The sequence below is a fragment of the Gavialis gangeticus genome, unplaced genomic scaffold (assembly GCF_001723915.1).
Source record: "Gavialis gangeticus isolate Ggan-Ray unplaced genomic scaffold, GavGan_comp1, whole genome shotgun sequence".
NCBI lineage: Eukaryota > Metazoa > Chordata > Crocodylia > Gavialidae > Gavialis > Gavialis gangeticus.
This window is the reverse complement of record NW_017728992.1, coordinates 23,734,288-23,755,112: the sequence shown is the minus strand read 5'-3', so window position 1 is coordinate 23,755,112 and position 20,825 is coordinate 23,734,288. Positions and strand designations below refer to the sequence as shown.

The window sequence follows — 20,825 nt, the reverse complement described above, 5'->3', positions numbered from 1 at the left end:
CGACCCTCCGCGCTGCCAGGGCCAGAGCTGCCAACACCCCGGTGAGCCTCGCAGGCGCGATCGTTGCGTTGTGACTGACAGCCTAGGAGGAGACCTCCAAGCCGGCAGAGGGCGGCCGCCTCCACCACTGCTGTCCCCCGTGCTCCTGCCCCGGAAGGGAGGGAGGCAGCGTGGCCTCCGCGGGGTCGCTGGGGTTTGCGGCTGCTGCTCGCGGGGTGAGTTGTGGGGCCGGGACGCGGCTGCTGGAGGCCGTGCGGGCGCGGGCGGGGCTGGTGAGCTTGCGGCTGCTTGGGACGTTTCCGGCCCGAGCGTTCCAGCCGCGCTGGCGCTGGGCGAGCCGGCTCGCTCCTCACGGAGGGGCCGCCGCCTACGCGCAGCCCTGGGCTCGCTTGGATGCTAGGCAGAGAAGCCAAGTGCGATTGCGGCGCTGATTTCCTTGTTCCCCCTCGGCAGCTGTGCCTTCTGCTGGGTTTCGTACCCAGCCTCGGTTATGGCTGCAGGGCTCTGCAGGGAAGTTAGTTCTGGTACCCAGCCTCCTCTTGGGTCTTGTGTCAGCCATTGTTCTCTGTTTGGGAGCAGATTTCATCACAGCGCGGGGTGGATCTGCCCCGGCTCTTAGAGCAGGCTCTCTAGGGCAGGGGTGTGCAATCTTTTTGAATGTGGGGCCGGATCATGAACTTTTCATCACCCAGCAGGCCGGCAAGCCATATTCAAAGACCTCACAGTAAGAGGTATCACGTCACCCCCCTCCCTGCCCCCTGAAAGTACAGTGTTTACTTTTGTTTCCCGTCGCAGCACCTCGGGCCTCAGAAAACAGCTTGAAAGGCCGCATGTTGGACAAGCCTGCTGTAGGGCCTCTGTCGCGCCACAGGCTGGGCGCTCCCAACACTGCAGGCTGTTGCCTTTATTTGTGATCACGCAGTGGCCTTCCTCTGTCCTGTCCCTGTTGAGACTTTGATGGGACTTGGCACGTGCGGGTACTGACACACAGCGTGTTTATGCTGGTGGAACCTGCCTTTCTGCCAGCATCACACTGAAGTGGACGTATAAGTGGCTGCAGACAGATGAGCAAGGACGTTTGGTTCCCCTTGACTTGTGCTACTGATGGTTGTACCCAAGAGAATGCTTGTGCCACACATGCTCTGGCACATGGCATGGTGAGGTAGGGGAGGCTGGGGCCAGCAACTGTGCTGATCCTAGCCGCCTTACTTGGGATCCTGGGTATCAGGGAAGCTGCAGCTGTGGTGTCCCTGCAGCTGGGAATCTGGCTGGCAGCTGGAGTTTTGGGTTGCACGCACTGCTGCCATATATGCTGCCCCACTTTTTTTCCATGTGGGTTTTTTTGACCCCAGGATCTGGTAGGTAGCAACATGGGGAATGCGTGAATGTGCAGTGTGTGATGCCACAGATAGGTCTTCAGCACTACATGCTACATGGCCACAGTTGTTTGGACATGGCTGGTAAGTCCCTGGTGTGTGTCACTTGCCTCTAGGATAAAGTTACCTCATTATAGTGATCACGGGTTCAAAACACACAGGCATACTCCATGAGAAGAACTCCAAGATAACCTTTAAGTGAAGAGCAATAGGCAGCTTCTGCTTAACTGAGGGACCCAGTGCCCAGTTGATCACATTTCCCACCCTCTGTAGTCTAAGTAAGGAAATTTTCTAAATTATAACTGTGTGTCACTGCACCCAGGAAAAGACAGTAGTTACTGTGTACCTGTCTCCTGTGTCCGGTTTTAGCTGACTCCTAGGAGCCAGCAGTTGCCTGCTCTTCTGTATGTCCTAGACGCAGATGTAGTTTACAGTTGTGTAGTAAATGAGTGTAAAATTATGCTAGTTAAATGTGTTACATGTCAGAATCCAGATTTGAGGTCTCGGAAGGTGAAGAAGAAGAACTGGGTTCTGCAGCCTGGCACTGCAGTTCAGTTCCAATAGGAGAGAACTGAGAAGCTGTCAGAGGCATAAAGGTATGCTGCCAGCATAGTGCACAGAGCTCTATACCCTGCTCTCTGTAAAGGTCTAACAGCATTGTCTGCCAAAATGTTGAGGGCTGTTAAAAGATCATCATACCTGAATAGTTAGCTTGGTAAATTGTAAAAATGGGTTGCTACACTAACAGGTTCTGTGTTTTTGAAAGAGTTATTTGGAGGTCATTGGGGAGGAAATGTGCTGTATAAGGTCAGGTTATTTTTGTGTGTTGATTAAAACAGCCAGAAGTTAACTTTACTGATCGATAGTTAACACTGTTCCTGCTCTAGGCAACAACAGGTATGATCTCTTTTCCAGTTTTCATTTAAGTAACCATATATACCTCATCCTAGCTTAGTTTGAAAAACAGGTTTGTATAGACATACTGTATTTTACACTTACTTTCTACCTATAAATATTTTATAATAACATATTTATAAACAGCACTTTGGGATATGTTGAATTTAAAACCACAAAAAGGAAATGTGTAATGAAGACACAACTTTTATTATCAGGCCACTTTTATTTAGGTTTTATAGTTCATGGCTTGTATGATAATGACATTATGTTCTTCTGACTGGTGATTAGCACAAAATGCTATCCATGGATTTTTGGGTCATGCAGGGATAGCTGAAATGAGGTTCAATAGGAGACCAACAGCCAAAAAAAAAAAAAGGTAACCCCTTTTTATTAAAAGACTATAAATCTGGTTTGGATTCAGCTAGTTCAACTGTCTTATTTAAATTTTGTCCCCAGGACCCATATACACCCAATCTGAGCTGTTATTTTTAAGGGTAAAACTACATATGAAAGTAAATATGTATAATAGAAGTATTGGCATAGTAGCATGTGATCCTATTGTTATTCTCTACTCTTTTTTTTTCTTACCAACAAAGAGAGTGGATTATTCCTTTCAGTTGCCCAATGTACAGTTTTTTCAGTTATTCTGGGGGGGTCTCAATATATTTTGTTAAATATTATTTTTGATGTTAGAGAGAATGAAGCGGTAAACTTCTAGTTCTGACTATAGCTTTACTAAACGGATAGAAAATACAGCCTTTTCTCTTGTACACATGCTCCTTTTTCCCAAAAACTAGCTGCTGGAAATTGTGTGCATTATACATAAGGATCTTACTGATTCTCAATTTTACGGATTTGGTGAAAAACACAAAATTAGGCATTGTCTTCAAAATCCCAGGGCAGGAGGACTAAAAATAAAATGCTCATGGCTGCTGCAGCTTGGCCATGCAGCCCACCTGGGAGGGCCACCACTGGTGAGAAGGGGAGCCCCTCATTGCTGATTGGCTTGTTGTGCGGCCCTGCCCCTCTCTGCCAATCAGTGGTGAAGGGCAGGCCCGCATAGCGAACAGCCCTTTCTGAGTCAGCAGTGAGGGGAGGGGCCTCATGATGGACAACACTCTCAACCAATCAGCAGTGAGGGAGAGCTCCTCACTGCAGGCTCAGGGCTGGGAGCTGCGCTGGCCTCTTCCCACTTGTGGGGGCTGGGCTGGGGCTATGCTTGGACCGGGTGGAGGCAGGGCAGATGGTGGTAGCACTATGCTGCAGCTTTGGGGAATTTTGGGATGGCTATAGCCACCGTGTAGCATCCCCTCCCAGCGCTGCCAGTGCCATCTGGCTTGAGCACAGCCACAGCCCAGCCCACCCGCTGGGAACAGGTTGGCATGATCCCTGGCCCTGAGCCTGCAGTGGGCAGCCTGTCCTCAACCTACGCACCAATCCAGGGGGATACATGACCCCCATGTCTCTGTCAGGGGTGCACGCAGTGTTGGGGAGCCTCCCCCACTCCATGCCCCCTGGATGAGCTGCCCATGGCTCAGTCCTGCTCCCAGCAGGGCCATATTCACTGCCCTGGCTGTGCAGTGCTTGCTGCTGCCCCACTCCCTCCTTCACCATGGGGGCCTCAATTTGTCCCCCCGCCTCCTTTCCCCCTCTCCCCACAGACTTACCATTCGGACAGTGTTCTCCAAGCTGCCTGGCTTCGTTCCTGGTTGCACAGATACATGCAGTATTTATTGGTGACGTTGTTGGCTACACTGGCCAAAAAATGCCAATTACCGATAACGTTTATTTTCTTTTTATTGGTGCCAGTCCGATATGTACCAATATATTGGTGCACCTCTAGGGAACACTTAAACTACAAAGCAAGGAACACTGAAGCAAAACAACTCTCTCTGTATACACAGTTATTTCATAGTGGGGTAAAGAGGACTCTTAATTTACCAAAAAAAAAACCAAACAGGGATTCTTGTAACTCTCTGTTTCTTTTTTTTGTACTGCTACCAGCTTACCATTCCCTACATTTTCTCATAGCATGTTTATTTCCCTGGCTGTTTAAAGACAGGAAATGCAGCAAAAGCAAGTGTTTGCTTCCTGGAGGAGATGGCATTGCAGAATGCACTTGCCCACTGATTAAAAACATCTTTCCCATGCTGTGTGTGTGTGTTTAATGATAGCTTCTATCCAGTTGTCTTGGAAGGACTGGAAGATACTGAGTATATTTCAGAGCAGTTTTTCCCTCCACTATTGTATTTCTGTTCTCATGGCTTAAAACTGCATTGTCTTTTAGTTCAAAGAGACGAGGACATTTTGTGCTATCTTTTGGATCAACTATAGTGGAGAAAGCTGTTCTGTTAGGAGACTTAAAGAAGGGCACTTACGGTAGTTTTACATGTGCTCTGACACATTCTGATTAGAAAAGTGTCATTACAGATTCAATCTCGAGTAATCAAGTCTGCTGGAGCGTTTTAATCAGAACGCTCCAGCTTGCTGCAGCATCTTGCATATTAAGGTTATCATTCAACATGCTTTAGTTAAAGTGCCCCTGCCACCATTTTGAAATGCGGGGACACTGAATACACAAAACACTATGAGCATTTTAGTTAGAGTGGCTCCCGAGAGCTGCCTTAAAACGCTGCCTCCGCCCTAACCCTGGAGCAAATGTACAGATGCCCTCATGCTTGAAAGCTTGTGCAGCAGCTCTCCCAACTATATATATAGTTGGTCCAATAAAAGATCGCTAAAATTCCTTGCCTCTCATACATTTCCTAGACCATCGTAGCAACACTACCACTCCAGCCCTATTCTGTCTTTAAGTTAAATCCCATAGGATAGGTTGAGCTCTAGGGGAGACATGGTTATTTTTTTTTTAATTTTATTTTGCTATCTTTTGATTTTTAAAGTGACACAATCAACTTTGAATTTTATTATACTGCTACTGCTACTAATTTTGCCAGGGGCCTGAAATGATCTGACTTATTCTACAAGGCATAGTCTCACTGATTGTATGCAGTGCTGGGAAGTGAAACCATTGAAACTTTTCTCAGTTTCTTTTAGTTGTGTCTGAATGGAAAGCATTTGATTGGGAGTGTGATTTATTTTCCTTTTAGACTAGTAGTGTCAATTTTTTGAAGACTTACTGGTTTGCATGCAGCAGACTACAGAGACTCTCAGAGTTTGGTTCTTAGCAAAAAGTACAGAGTTTTCTATACACAAAGAGACCATCTGTGTCTTTGTATGCTGTCTTCCAAAGTGGAGGCATGGTCTGTGACTACAATATTTATAATAATCTTTGACTGTGACCATCTTTATCCCTTTCCAGTGTCTAGAACGTGTTTATATCACTATTTAGTCATTTAAAAAAAAACCAACCTTGCCCACAGTAGAATTGCAGCAGTTGGTGCTCCCTTGCCCTACACTTCCTTTCTCTAGAAAGGCTGGTTTTGATTTCTTTATCTTCACACGCTTCCTTTTTTCAGGTTCCAATCATGGCAGCTTACACTTGCATCACTTGTCGTGTGGCTTTCAAGGATGCTGATATTCAACGTGCTCATTACAAAACTGACTGGCACAGGTATAACCTGAAGCGGAAGGTCGCTGACATGCCTCCCGTCACTGCCGAGAACTTCCAAGAGCGCGTCCTAGCGCAGAGGGCAGTGGCAGAGGAGCAGGGCAAAATCACTGCCACATACTGTACAGCCTGTAGCAAGCGGTTCTCCACTTTCAATGCTTATGAGAATCACCTGAAGTCCAAGAAGCACCTGGAGCTTGAGAAGAAAGCTGTTGAGGCCATCAGCAAGAAGGTTGAAACCTTAAATGAGAAAAACCTGGAGAAGGGGCTGGTTCCTGAAAACCTAAACAAAGATGCTATGAATGCAGCCATTCAGCAAGCCATCAGGCCCCAGCCATCTTCCTCGCCAAAGAAGATGCCCTTGCTTCCCGTTGACACAAGCAGCTCTCTAGCTCCTGCTGGAGGTCCCAGTCTCTCTCAAAGCAGAGAGCGACTGGAAAAGCCTCCTCGGATCCAGTGGTTTGAACAACAGGCAAAAAAGTTGGTCAAACAGCAAGTAGAACAGGAGGAAGAAGATGAAGATATGGAGGAAGGTAAGAACCAGCAAGCAGGTAGAAGGTGGCTTGGGCTATAGCAAGTGTTGGTTGTTTTTTCAGGTAGAAGCGTCTCATTTTAGTTTTTGGTTTTTTGTTTTGTTTTAAAAAATTTCCTCTCCAAGGCATAAAAAGGCTCTTTTACTACTTCATGTTTAAACTTTGTAGTCTTAAAAAAAATGCAGATTTCTGTAGCAGGGCAAAGCAAAATATAATGTTTTTACTAAATGTTTGGTCTTCATAATCCTGGACCTCAGTGAGTGGTGGGAATAAGGAGGTGCTAAACTTTGCGGGCAGTTAATTTGCTGGATAAACTATTATAAACATGCAGTTGCCAATGGGAGTTTTCAAAAGAAAGCCCGCACCGAGGAAGATAGCAAAAAAATGTTCTGGCCATGAAAATGGAAAAAAACAGTCAGCATTTAGTGTCCAGTATCTCATCCATTGTTTTATTTACCTATTGCAGGGAGAAATGGGAAGTTTTGCAGTTTCTAAGGAATAGAGGCTACTTTTTCCCTTCTCTCTCTGTTGCTGCCTTTAGGTGCATAGAAGCAGTCCATGAAATTTACTCTGTTAGAGCCGTTGTATGCTAGTGTGATTCCCTTGACAGCTTGAGGAATCAGGCCCCATCTGTTTTAACAGCTAGGCCTATTGTCATCCTGTTGTAGGGGTAATGCGCATATCTGAATTTGGATCTTGGAAGGGATGTAAAGCAGGAGCCAACTTGTAACTTTCCTGTATTAATGTATTATTACTAAAAAGTGGCACTGAATCTCAGTAAGTTATTTAATCTTTTTGCATCAAATGCTTAATGTTTTCTATTGGTGCTGTTTATTCGCCAAACCACATCCTGAAAGGATTTTCAGTTCCAGGTTTTTTAAGCTAGAATTTTGTCCCCTACAGTGGCACTGTTTCATCTTGCATCATGCACCTGTCCAGGCTGGTAGTTCACAGTAGTTACCTCTGACAGTGTTTAAGCGAATTAGCAAAGTAAATTTTCTGTCTTTTGTGTAGCTAGATGAACATGCCACAAGCAGCCCTCTCCCTTGATACAGAAAATAAGTGTCTTGGAATCCTTTTATTCCTAGATGTGATGCCCTTGCCCAAGGGAAACATGGAGTGTGTTGACAGGGCAGTGTGAGGAATCTTTTTCTGCTCCCTGTTGTGTTGGGTTTTTTTTCTCTGTGAAACTCATGAAAGTGACCTGAAAACATTTGTCTATCTCATTGCTTCAAGACTGTGCTTATAGGTCACTTTTTATTTATTTGTTTGTTTACTTATTCCCATTGGCGCAAAGCCATGTTAATGAAAAGAGGATCTTTGCTGTAATAAATGTCACTACTGAGCTGGGACTCAAAATAGCAGCCCTCCTATTCCCGACGGAAGCATGTTGGTTTTAATAGTCTGTTCCTTGGGTTGTAATGTTGTGTGGTGTAAAAATATAGTAGCAGGATTTTCATAGAAAAACAAATTTGAGGCACTGTTCTTTCGTCTGGTAGCCTTTCTATTAGAGTTGCACTGACACATTGGTTGCGTATTAGATAGGCACCAATAAAAGGAAAATTAATGTTATTGGCTATGGGCTTTTTTTTGGCCAGTGTAGCCGATCACATTCACCAATAAATGCAGTATGCCTTCTGGCTGGGGACCCTGGACATCGTATCCATGCTGCTCTCCATGCTGCCTGGCTGCGTTCCTATAAATCGGCTATCGGATTGGTATCTGCCGGTATAGCTAATTAATAATTGGCTATCTGTATCAGCCAAGAAAATCTTTATCGGTTCACCTCTACTTTCAAAGGCAGCCTTGCCTTCAGTGTGCAAATAGATGTTCGAAGTCTGTTTTATTGACAGTGATAGCATTTGCAACTTCACCAACCAGTGCTCAGAAGTCAAAGCATTTTATGTGTTTGCCTCTTTATCAGAGGTGTTCATTCCTAAGCCTGCTCTCCTGGGTAGAATAGAAGCCAATATGCAAAATACAGGTCTGTGAAAATGAAAATGTGTGGCAGTGAGGATAAGAGCGAATGGGGGACAAAGTGTGAGACAGGTAGGTGGGTGGTGAAAGGGGGATCCACGCCATGCCAGGACAAAAAGTGACTTGCTAACGCATCTATTCTACCCAGGAGAGCACGAATTACATTCGTATAGCACATTTACTTGGAAAAATATGATGTAACCTGGTGTGTTCTGCATTAGAAGGCTGGGAGGATGTGGATTCAGATGAAGACTTAGACACTGAAGGTGCTGAGATGGAAGATGATGAGCAGGTTGACACTGAAGGAACACCAGCCATGGGTGCAATACCAGCCATGGACTGCTTGTTTTGTCTTCACCATTCAAGCTCTCTCATGAAAAATGTGGCCCACATGACAAAAGTCCACAGTTTCTTTATTCCAGATATAGAATACCTCATGGATCTCAGAGGGCTGATTAAGTACTTGGGTAAGTCTTTGAACCGGGATAAACATCCTGTATTCTTTCAGTAAATATCTCTGAGAGTTGAGGCATGACTGCAGTGTCGTATGACAGTGGAACCCAGCTTTTTTGGACTGTGGGTCAGATGACTGGTCCCACCTCTACCTGTGGGCTAGATCCTGTCTGTGGGCCTGATCCGGTACATGGTACTGGCCCAGCCTGGGCCTGATTTCATGTGGCTGGATTGGGCTCTGGCTGGGCCATTTCTGCCCAGCTGGATCAGGCCTCAGCTTGATCCAGCTGTGTGGGAGCAGAGCCCAGTCCCTCTGTGTGGGGCTGTCCCAGCCAGGGCTGAATTAGCCCTGTGGAGATTATTAATTTGGTGGTGGGGATGCTCGTCTGCCTCCAAATTTCTGGATTTGTGGGGGAACCTGCAAGCTGGATCTGGCCCATGAGCTGGAGATTGATGATCCCTGTCATATGGCATTGCTCGTTTTCATGAAAATACATGGCTTAATTCTAGTGGATATGGCTCATGCCATGCTGCCAGGTGTGCCTGTGCAGCTGTGCACACCACACACCTTAGAGGGAACAATGGATGTGAGGTCCCCCTCCCCCTCCACAGTAAGCAGGTGTGAAATAATTGTGCTCACATGTTAGTTTGTGGCCAGATTTCTAACAGTGAGCAGATTCCTGCATCAGTTTTGCAGTGCCTGAATCAACCAGGTGCTAAAATATTTACACTGAAAGTGCTCAGTCCTCAGTTTTGCTCCTCCAGTAGTGCATGACAACATGGACATTTTCCAAACCACATCAGTTAAGCCAAGGTGGCAAAGCATGGTAGGTGGAATGATTACTCTGACCAAACTAGAATACTGTTAATCTCTGCTCTCTACAGCCACAAGGAGCAGATATTGAGAAGAACTTTTGGCACAGAAAATGACTGTTTTGGATAAGCAAGTAAATGACCATAATTAAAGCATTTTATAGCATTTAATAGAAAACTGGGTGTTGCATTGGGAGGCTTTGCTTAGCATATGTGGGGTCTTTTTGTTCTGTCATCTGAAATCTCCTTTAAACATACAGGCTTCTTTCTAGAGGAAGCCTTGTGGTTAGGGAACAGGGAAATCAGAGCTGTAATCTAATTCCTGGCAGTGATAGTTTTAACTTGGAGTAAGTCACTTGGTCTGCCTCAGGTTTCATGCCTGCAGATCAACAACTACAGCTGATTATCAGAGAGACTGTAAACTCCAAGCATTCCCTTTTTCCAGGAGAGAAAGTTGGCATTGGGAAGATCTGTCTGTGGTGTAATGAGAAGGGTAAATCCTTCTACTCGACAGAAGCTGTGCAGGCTCACATGAATGACAAAAGCCACTGTAAGCTCTTCATAGATGGGGATGCAGCCTTGGAATTTGCAGACTACTATGATTTCAGGTAAGGAAGTTCTTTCTCCATCTTGCATGGACAGAAATGGAGAGAGAACCCAGTCAAACTTAGAACCAGTTGCATCTACTACTAATCTTTTTAGCCATGAGGCCTCTTTCTGGTATTTCTTCTTGGGATACTAGTTAAAAAATATACTTGCTGATCAGGAAACTTTCTTGTATTTCTTTCAGTTGATTTCTAAACACCTGTAAGCTTTTTCTTACTGTTCTTAATCTGTTAACAGAATCTTTCCAAGTAAACAGGTGCATCGCTACCATCAGTATTACCGATTAAAATGCTATCTTGTATGTCCAATTGCTGATTTCAGTACAATACAGTTCATTCCCTAGTGCTTTGTCTTGTTCAGTTTTCTGTACATGAGCAAAGGCCTTGAGGTTATAAAGGAATACAAAGGCCAAAATGCATATCATGGGGCTGCTGCCACATTAATAATGGTAGTAGAGTTCCCTACTGTAGATGCATCATATGTCAGCAGACGATGAAGGGGGGGAGATGGTTGCTGCCAGAATTTTCCCAGTTTTCCAAACAACAGAAGCCTTCTTCAGATGGCTGCAGTTGCATATGCATACACTTGGTATGCTGGTTACCTTACACTGTTGGATAGTTATTTAGTACTTTCTGAGACGCGCTTACCTTGGAATAGAATGAATTAAGTTGGGGTAGAGCTCTACATAGTGTCTGTTCCATATTTCCTTTAGAGTAAAGTCAAATTACTTGAAAGTAAAGGTAAGTTACACCCGTGTATCTGTTGTTTGTCTGCAGCTGTCATTAGTTGTAGCCATTTCTTCAATATGAACAGGCTTCCTGACACCAAAGGGTGAGGTGCCTTAACAGTGCCTACTGCCATCATGTATCTCCAGAGAGTTGTTTATGTGTCCATGCCAGGCACTGGTGTAATTTTATTCGAGAGCAGAACCTGAGCTAAATTACCCCCAGGAAAAGGTATTGTGTGATTGCACTTGAAGCTTTTGTGTAGCTTTAATGTTTACTCCATTTTCTGTCTGTATCCTCTTAGAACAGTGGTGCTCAACCTTTTGGCCCTGCAGACTACGTAATTGGGGCAAGGTTGGTCTGTAGGCCAGATTGAGCTCCATGTGCCAGGTTCAGGCTTTGGGACATGGCAGCACCCCCTCCCTGCTTCCCCCACAGGGAGCAGCCCTGGAGCCTAGCACTACCTTCTCTCACCCCTGTGTGCCAGGATTGGTTCACAGGGGCCTGGCAGTACCCTCTCCCAGCCCAGTGCACAGATAGAGTGTCCTGGGGGCCTGGCACTGTCCCCTCTCACCCCTGCAGGCTGGGATTGGGTCCCAGGGCCCTGGTGCTGCCTCCCTCCCACCAGGATTGGTCCCTGGGGGCCTGGCCTTACCCTCTCCCACTTCAGCACACTGGAATTGGGTCCCAGGGGCCCAGAACTATCCCTGCCCACCCCTGCTTTCTGGAATTGAGCACCAGATACAGGGTGCAGGGCTCCCTGTGCATCTGGAAATTTGGCGGAGGGGTAGTGGTGACACCACTGTCCCACCTCAAATTAACATACCTGTAGTGAGCTCCACAGGCTGCGGGTTGAGCACCCCTGTCTTAGAAGAAGGAAGGGAGGAGGTATTCTTGACTAAATGTCTGTTCTGGGTTCTTAAACTTAGCAGGAGCTGATGTGAAGAGCTTTGGTCTAACATGTATGTATGTATGTATGTATGTATGTATTTTCAAGCACAGGTGAAGGGAAGAGCTTTTGTTCAGCTATATTAATTTTGCTCTTGAAAATGTCTGTCATGGTGGCAGTTGCTTTCCAAGCATGGTCTGGGAATTGCTGCAGACCAAGGTGTTTGCTCTATGCTGCCTTTTCCTTAGCACTCATTTTGCAGCTTCAGACTTTGTGCCACTGAATGGGGAGGAGGAAAGGGAATCTGTGATTACGGCTGATATTGAAATATAGATGTTATGGTGAAACCCCTTCTTTAGATGGAGCCTGGCAGCTTTCTTGGTCTCTACAGATTTACAGTGCGCTTGTTTTATGCAAAGTGGTTCTAAGATGGGCTTTACCGGGTGATCACATGTCATATAGCTGCTGTTGCTGTTGTTTCACAGGACCAGTTACCCTGAATACAAGGAAGGGGAGGATGCGGAAATGTGTAAAGATCTCTCATCAGAGAAAAATTTAGAATACGACGATGACACGATGGAGCTGATTCTCCCTTCAGGTAGGCACAGTAAAAATCCTCCATCAAAGATACCTTGTCACTCTGGAAGTGCTGTATTTGCAGCTATTGCAAGCAGGGACACGCTGTCAGGTAGATTTCATTTGCTGATGTGAAACAAATGGTTTTGCATTCAGTTGTCACTGAATTTTGTTATTTCTGTTATCAAACTGAAGAATTATTTCCTTTGTTTGGAATTATTTCCTTTGTTTGAGTTTAGGTTATGCTTATTGGCCATCTGAACCTGAGATACAGAAGACTTCTTTTCATGAGTTTGGTTGCCTCTGGCATTGTCTTTGGCTTCATTTTGTTGGGATTTTATGTTACTTTGACTCATTTACACCCAAGGAGCCTGTATATTTCAGTACAGTCTTTCTGGGAGAAGGTGCGAGTTTGCTAGGTTTTTTTCCCCAAAATAGTTTGGCATTATATGGCCTGGTCACATCAGTTTGACATGCATTAGCAATGACTTATTCAGGTATTGATTTCCTTCTACATCGATAAGATATGCTGCACATTACATGCTATGCCATAAGCATGGTACTCTGCAATGGTGCTTGGATATACGCTGTATATGTTTTAGTTCAGCCTTTTCCATTACCCTGGGAAGTACTGTTGGTACTGTCTTTGGAGGGGGAAAAGGTTACTTTTTCTGTCAGTCTTAGAGTTCTTAATCTGTCACTTGAAATGGGTAAATTGTGGCACCTCCCATTTGAGGGGGTGGTCTCTTTAAAGATTATCTGTAGTGGGGGACTGCCTTTGTGTACCCATTTGTTTTTTCATCTTTTATTCTGTTTATAATGAATAAAGTGGGTGTGTAGCAGGGGGGCCATGAGTGCCACAAGGGGGTACAGGTCACTTCTGTATATGACACGTGGCAGATTGTAGAGAGGACAGGCAGCACAGTGGCAGATAGGGTAGGGAGCAGAAAGCAGAGCAGCAGATTGCAGCAGGGGAAGGGGATCAGCGTGGTATGTGGGGAGGGCATGAGGCTAATTTGTAGTATGCCTGCCAAAAAGATTGGCCTCCACTCATGTGTAGTGTGACTTTAATAGCCAGGGTGGCTGGTTGGTTGGGATTTTTAACCCCAGAAAGGTAATGCCAGAAAGGGAGTGCCAGCCACGGGGTGGGTGAGGGGCCACTTTCCCACCCCCGTGCTTAGCTTTTCCCTGGGCTCCTTCCCAGCGTGGAGGCAAGTAGCCCTTCCCCTGCCCTGTGGCCGGCGTCCTGCACTGCAGCCACTCGCAGCCTGCATGGGGCTGTTCTGAGCAGGCACAGGCAGCCCCACATGTGCTGCAAGTGCCTCCAGCGTGGGGTGCCAGCCATGGGGTGGGCGAGGGCCGCTTCCCTCCCCCCACACCCACTCAGCACCACCTTGTAACCCGGCCCCACTGCCAGCCTGGACCCCATGCCGGCTCTGGGCTCACCTGTTGGGGCTGCGTGTGGCAACAGCAGGTGCAGCCCCCTCCACTTGTCACACTGGGCAGTGTTTGCGACTGCCTTCTCTGGGCTGCCCAGCACATGAGCTCTGGGCGGGCAGCAGCAGCCAACACTGCCCGACGCGGCAAGTGGGGGGGCTGCAGCTGCTGATGGGTGAGCGCGGAGCTGGCACAGAGCCCAGGTTGGCAGCGGGGCCAGGTTACAAGCTGGTGCTGAGCGTAGGGAAAAGTGGCCTCTCGCTTGCCCCAGGGCCGGCACCCTGTGCTGTAGCCGCTTGAAGCCTGCATGGGGCTGCCTATGCCTGCTCCAGACAGCCCTGCGTGGCATGCGAGTGACTGCATCAGGGAGCGCTGGCCATGGGGCAGGTGAGAGACCACTTTTCCCTGTGCTCAGCACCAGCTTCTTCCCTGCTGGCGATCAGGGGGTCGGGGCTGTGTGCTGCCCCCTGCCTGTTCTGTGGGGCTAGGGACCACTGGGAGTGAGCAGGTGTGGGAGCCTGTGGGAGCACGGGGCCTGCACTGGTGTCCCAGGGCCAGTGCTGGCGGGACCCAGAGCGGGATGGCAGGAGCACAGAGTCCCAGCCAGCAGGAGCTCTGTGGAGCTGGGCCAGCTCCCCCCTCTCCCTGCTGGTGCAGCCTAGCCTGGCTCCACAGACCCCTGCCAGCCTGCACCCTGCTTTGGGCCCCACCAGTGCTGGCCCTGGGACATGGGTCCCAAAATGGTGACCAGGGGGTGGGGCACCTGTCAAGGGGCGGGGCTACCCATGCAGCCCTCGACAGCCTGCCAAAACTGGGTAAGTGGCCCTCCGCCAGAAGTAATTGCCTGCCCCTGAGTTAAAGGGACCCGGCTTAAATTAACAATATGCTTAGAAATGTTTTATTTATTATGTAGGAGCAACTAAGCCCTAAAATTGCTAGAACTGGAAGATTTCAAGTTTTGTTTAACTGCAGCACAAGGGTGACTCAGGAGAATTTGGAGAGCTGTCTAATTTCCCTTTGTGCCTTTGAAAATCTTTCTTTTGGAGTGGCAACTAGTGCCATAGTTTCCCTGTCTGTTTGCTGTAGATCACCCACAGTGACATACAAGGGAAGTGTTTAGGGGTAAATTAGAAGGGAAAGCAGATGCTGTGTCTTGAACCATTTCAGACTGTTTTACATGACTGAGTTTGAAGCTGCACAGTGCTAGGCCACTCTTGTGAAGAGTGTGGTGTAAGAACACAGAGTAGGGTAAAGTAAAAACAAGACAAGGTTCCCTAAAAATGTGCAATGTCATCATTGTGGCAGGCCAGTAGGGGGTGCTCCTGCATTGAGCCATCCACCTTTACTGCGCCTGACCACCTTCCAGGCTCCAAGTGCCTCCCTGGGGGTGCCTCATGTCTGGCCAAACCCCTTCCTGGAGCACACCCGCTAGCCTGAGGGTAACCCATCACCAGTTGCTGGGCAGACTGGCAATTCCTAGCTCCCCAGGGAGCCCAAGCCTCTCACCCAAGTATGTGATGCCAGTCATATAGGCAGAGGGAGCAGGTTTCCCCGCTCCCTCAGGAATGTATCCAGCTCAGGTTACCTAAAGAGATGGGGTAAGGTGTGTACCCTCTGCAGGGCCCATCTTAACCAAATTGTCACAGGGCAGAGTTTTTGGGGAGAAACAGAGATGGCCTTCTGCCACAATCATCTTTGTCATCCCGTCTGATCTGCCATATTTTTAAGGGAGCTCTCAAAGGCTTAAGAGACAAAACCAATACAGAACTTCATGAGCCCCTATTACTTATGGTAAAGTAGCAAAAAAGAGAAAAAAAGTACCCAGGTATTTTTAGTAGTGTTTGGTCACCTTTTAGGTTTATGATGAGAAATTTGGGAAATAAGGTGCCTGGAGTGGCAAGCTACATTTCTCAATAAATCACGACAGCAAGTAAGGTGCTACTGGTTGAGCTGTCCAATGATCCATGACAGGAAACCATTAGGGGGCAGTGTGAGACTGGAAATGTATTTTTTTTTTTTTTTATTCTAAAACATGTAGCCATAGGAAGGCAGACATCTCTGCAGAGGTTCTGTCTCTGTTTTATTGCGTGGGAGTGTGATAAGGACTTTAGATAAAAGTGTTTTTTATGGCATCACCATATGGATCTACAGAGTCCTAGAGAGTAGAGCTCAAGAGTTCATTTCTCCAGGCATCTATGTCCTAGCACTGAAGGCTTCATTTCTGTCACTGCCAAAGTAGATTTGGCTGATGTGAAACACAGGTCACCTAGCATATGTGTTAACCTGCTACTTTAACAGCAGGAGTCTTTTTAAATTTATCTGATTGCAAGGCTTGTAGATAATTGCGCAGAGTGCAAGGACAGATTAACAGGGGATGGAAAAGAGCACATTTAGGGGAATCAAAGTAATAAAAAATATAGTGCCAGACCCTTCTCTGGCACTATCTGGATCTCCTCATTGTGATGACAAGCAGTAATTAAATGATATTTGTGAAATCCAGTGAGTGACGAGCACACATCCTGGCACAGTACTTTTGAAAGGGAAAATCTAGTTTTCATCATGCTCTAGTAGGGAGGCAGGGATGGCATGGTGGCAGTTTTTCCTTGAGGCTGCAATTAACACTTGCTGTACTTAATTAGTGTTTCAGTGCTGTTACTAAGACAAACCATTTGTCATGTTAATGAACATCCGTCTGCCTCACTTTGGGGAAATATAAAAGCTGATATTTTGCCAAACCACAGTTTGCAGGTGTGGACAAGATCAGAAAACAAATATTTTTTTGCTTGTAGCAGGTGCTTACCCTCGTGGAAACAAGTCTGTCCTTCAGCCATGGTGGGAATTTGCCCTTCAAGCTTTTTTTTATATGTCGGCTTTTGATGTCCTGGATCCTGCAGTACCCAGGGCCGGATTAAGAGGCAAACTAGGTACATGCCTAGGGGCCTAAGTGAAGCCCAGCTGTGCCTATTTTACATATTACTGAGTGAAAAAGTAATATAAGTATACAGTATTAAGTTAGGGGCTTATGAGTTTGCCCACTGAAAGGTTAATCCGGTCCTGTCGGTACCTGAAGACTTAAATAATGCTTACAAGAGTTCATATGAGTATTGAACTCTTACTCTGCAACCTATAGTGTGCTTAGAATCTGGGGTCTGTACTAGATTTTTGTGAGCAGAGGGCTTTGCCTATTCAGTCACTTTATTTTCCCTATGTAGTTTCTTTTTACTACTTAGCCAGCCTCCCAAATTATCAGCATTCTTAAAAGATACAGGGATGGGGAATAATACTTCTTCCATCAAAGGACTAACACTCTGTGCCTTGTTTGTAATGAAATCAAGCTACTCTAGAATTCTAGTAGCGGACCTCTTGAGTGCCGTAAGGACTTTGTGATCTCTTTTTGACAAGAAAATGTAACAGGAAAGCTATCTCGCAACACCTGAACCAGAGAATGTGGTGATCAACGTTTGCCTGGCATTTTTAGGAGATGGAAGGCTCTGTGCCATGGAACTGAAATGAATCCCCTGTGACTGTGGGGCCTTGCAAGTAACGATAATGCACACACTTGGAATGGGTGTAGTCATTAGGTAGCACATGAGGGGCCCATTTCCGCCCTTCTCTTATGCAGTTCTGCACAGGTGAGATTTCATTGTTCCTCTCCATTGATTTGCAAGAAGCAGAGAACTTTACTAAGTATATTGAGTTGTCATTAGCACATTGATCTTTAAAACAGGATCTGATGGCTTTCTAAATAAGAGCCATCAGTCAGAAGACATTGGACTCAAGGCAGGCATTACAGTGGAAATTTTAATGAGCTGTGTGAAGACGGTCAGAAAGGCTGCCTTTGGGCCTTAAGAATCTATCAGTTCTGGATCAGTAATTTTGGACCATCCATCTCCCTTGAATTTTCTGCCTTTCATTAAATTTTCAGGGAGCCGGTTCTTTACCTGCGTGGCAGGTCTCTTGAAGTGTAGCATTCTACCTTTCCTGTCTCCAACATAAAGTGCACTAGAGGAGCTCCTACATTAATCACACACTTCTGTCACGGTCCTTAGAGTCTTAAAACTTCAGAGAGTCTTAAAAAGTTCTTCTTAACATTGTTATTTTCCTGAGTCTTTTGTGGTGAACTGGATTTGTTGACTTCAGAAGTTGCCCCATCATGCTTTTTTTTTGTCACTATAACCTGTCCTCTTGTGTAACAGGTGCCAGAGTTGGTCACCGTTCTTTGATGAGATACTACAAGCAGCGCTTTGGTTTGTCAAGAGCAGTGGCTGTTGCTAAAAATAAGAAGGCTGTGGGCAGGGTGTTGCAGCAGTACAAGGCTTTGGGCTGGACCAGTGGGACAGGTATGTGGAAGAATTAAATGGACTTATTAAACCTTTGAACTAACTCTCATCTTATCAGTCAGTGCTTTTGAAGATGTTGTCTTGTGCTGTTGTTCTAGAAATGAAGGCATTGAATTCTTTCAGTAATCGCTTTGTGCTGGCAGATTCACTGCCTCGCTTCCTAGCAAGGAGCAGTACCAGTTCTGCCAGCAGGAAGACAGGCTGCTGGCAGTTAAAGATGGAGGAGAGAAGCTAAGTTCTGTTGCTATGCTATTGCAAGGGTTTCACACGTTCTCCAGCCTCCTGGTATTGCTCCTGTGCAAGTCTTTTTATTTCTGGTAAATGAACAGAATCCCTTGTAGACGCGTGTCATTCCATTCATGCTTTAACATCCCATTGTATTTTTTTTCAGAAAGGCAGCCCCTGCACACACACAGACCAGTCATGCCCATGCTGGTTTTTTTGTTGCAAGAGATGCACCTAAGTCTTCATTTTACATCAGTGGTGTAAAATGAAATTTGCAGGGGTGAATCCAGCCTGAACTGCAACCAGAGACCTAGCTTGAAACAAAAGCAAAGGAATTGGCTTGCTTGAAATGGAAGTTGTTACCATTCAACAGTTGTACAAATGATACTCTGCTTCATCTGCTAATATCAATCCCTCTCTCAGCCCTTTCCCAGTTTCCCACTGTCATTTGTTCTCCTTGGAGTTTGCCAGTATATTAATCTTCGCTGCTGCTCTGCCCAGCATCTGATACCTTAGCCTCTGTAGTCCTGGTGTCTTTAATTGCAGATTAAATATTAGAGAAGGTCTCATGGAAGATTAGCCTAGAATTTAATTCTAGATGTGGCATTTTAACCTTGCTTGGGAGCAGTGGGTTACAGACATTTGTATTGAGACTAATGGTCAGCTTTTCTTTGCCAGAGTTGGTTGGTTGGTTGCAATTAAGATTACTGATCCATTTATGATTGGCATTGTCAGAGCTAACAGCTTCTATTCTTGCCCTTCAGTACACTACTACGTAACCCTGCATGAACGAACCATCTGACAGTTATCAACCTAGTCAGAGAACAATTATGAGATCTGTATTCACTTGCAGAGAATGGTTGCTGAATAGCGTATATGCTAAGAATGACATGTTGCCATTGTTTAGTAAAATAACTTAGGCCAACTGAAAGGAGCATTTGAGATCTCTGAATGGAAAGAGTTGAAAAATTCACATTGTTCATTTAATTCAGCTCTGTTTTTTTTCAGATAGATGGTACAAGCCACTGTGAAACCAAGTTCCTTCATAACAACAGGAACTTGATCCTATAAATGATCTTTGTAGGGAAACCCCTGTGCTCATAGACAGCTCTGTAGCAAGATGAGGGCCTGGGGGAAGGGAGATTAAACTGTCATTTACCTGATGCATGACTTTCAATGAATAATTTCTCTGCTATGACCCCCTATAAGGACACTGATTCAAAATACCATTTTTTCTGTTAAGTGACTTGGGAAGGCGTTGAGCTGAAATAAAAAAAACCCTTCTCTTATGCTGGAATGAGAGTGCTCATAGAGGGGATATGTACTGCTATAATTATCAGTTTACTTCTCACAGCATAATTAGACTTAGTCTAGAGTATAAAGCTGTGCTGGCAAAATTTGAGTTCTGGTGATAAACCTTTGACTATATCAACATTCTCAGCTTCTTTTGGTCAGCAGCGCTACATCTCTGCTGAGTGAAATAAGTCTTCTTCTATAGGCATTCACATACCTTCTGCTGGCTGGAATGGTCCTTTCAGCAGCTGGTGGCTTTCTTGCACTAGAACAGGTACAAACCAGAGAAGTGTAAGGTGGGAGACCAGACCTGCCAGAAGTGTGGGGATAGGGCAGCTGTCTGTTGCCAGAGGCAGGGGAGTTATGGGCTAGGCCTTGGATTGCTGTAACTGGTAAACTTTTCTTCAGTTGACTGGTCCTTAGACTTTAAGGCTAGGGACAGACATTCAAAAAGGCTGAGCCTGAATTGATTCAATCCTTGCAGGTTAGTCTAACCTGGTTAGGGTGAACCAGTTTGTAACCACACAAACATCACCTCTGGACTGAGGAAATGTAGGCATATGCCTGCAGTGGCTAAGGCTAGAAGCTGGTGGGGCACTAGAGCAGCCTTTCCTTCCCTTCCCTTTTGTAGCACTGAACTGAGGGGGCGGGTGTGGCCTGGCCCCAGCAGGACACTTTGATTAGGAAGGGGTCATCCACCCTCCTTGCTGCTCCTCTGACCAGGGACAGAGTCCCTACTGTGGCATTTACTTACACAGCAGGGAGTTGCATAGCATTTATCAGCCCATCAGCAAAACAAAAACCCCTCTCATTAGTTCAGGCTCTTCTTAAACAACTTTTTTACAAGGAAGGAATGGAGGGACGTTACCAGCTACTTGTTCATTAGCTCCAAAAAGCCCTGAGCAGACACTGACCTGTCTGCCTTTGTCCTGTCTGCCTTACACAGATACCTCTCAGCATTAGCTAGCATACCACATGCTACCAGAGCTCTAGCCAGGGAGCAGAGGGGCGGGCCAGCCCTGCTGTGGAGCTGATAGCCCCGTCCCAGGGCTAACAAGCATCTGGGATGCTGGGGCAGTCTGGTTTAAGTTAAACCAGGACAGGGTCTGGGACAGAC

At 46.1% G+C, this 20,825-nt stretch overlaps 1 protein-coding gene and 1 long non-coding RNA gene across 3 annotated transcripts in view; one reads left to right on the top strand and one right to left on the bottom strand.

Moving 5' to 3' along the window:
- Window positions 1–221: 221 nt before the first annotated feature.
- The window catches only part of ZNF622 (zinc finger protein 622), a 28,953-nt gene continuing 8,349 nt past the window's right edge, over window positions 222–20,825 (top strand). The window contains exons 1-6 of one of the 2 annotated variants that reach the window (XM_019521382.1): window positions 222–413; window positions 5,750–6,374; window positions 8,576–8,818; window positions 10,063–10,225; window positions 12,323–12,435; window positions 18,047–18,190. In XM_019521382.1, coding sequence (XP_019376927.1) covers window positions 5,759–6,374; window positions 8,576–8,818; window positions 10,063–10,225; window positions 12,323–12,435; window positions 18,047–18,190 — 1,279 coding nt within the window. In that variant the 5' untranslated portion in view covers window positions 222–413; window positions 5,750–5,758. Of the gene's footprint in view, window positions 414–5,749; window positions 6,375–8,572; window positions 8,819–10,062; window positions 10,226–12,322; window positions 12,436–18,046; window positions 18,191–20,825 lie in introns of both variants that reach the window. The other variant, XM_019521375.1, reaches the window with a different exon arrangement.
- Window positions 18,458–20,825, bottom strand: part of LOC109300644 — an 8,186-nt gene continuing 5,818 nt past the window's right edge. Inside the window, exon 2 of the long non-coding RNA XR_002098291.1 lies at window positions 18,458–19,832. This is a non-coding gene — a long non-coding RNA (uncharacterized LOC109300644). The remainder of the gene's footprint in view (window positions 19,833–20,825) is intronic.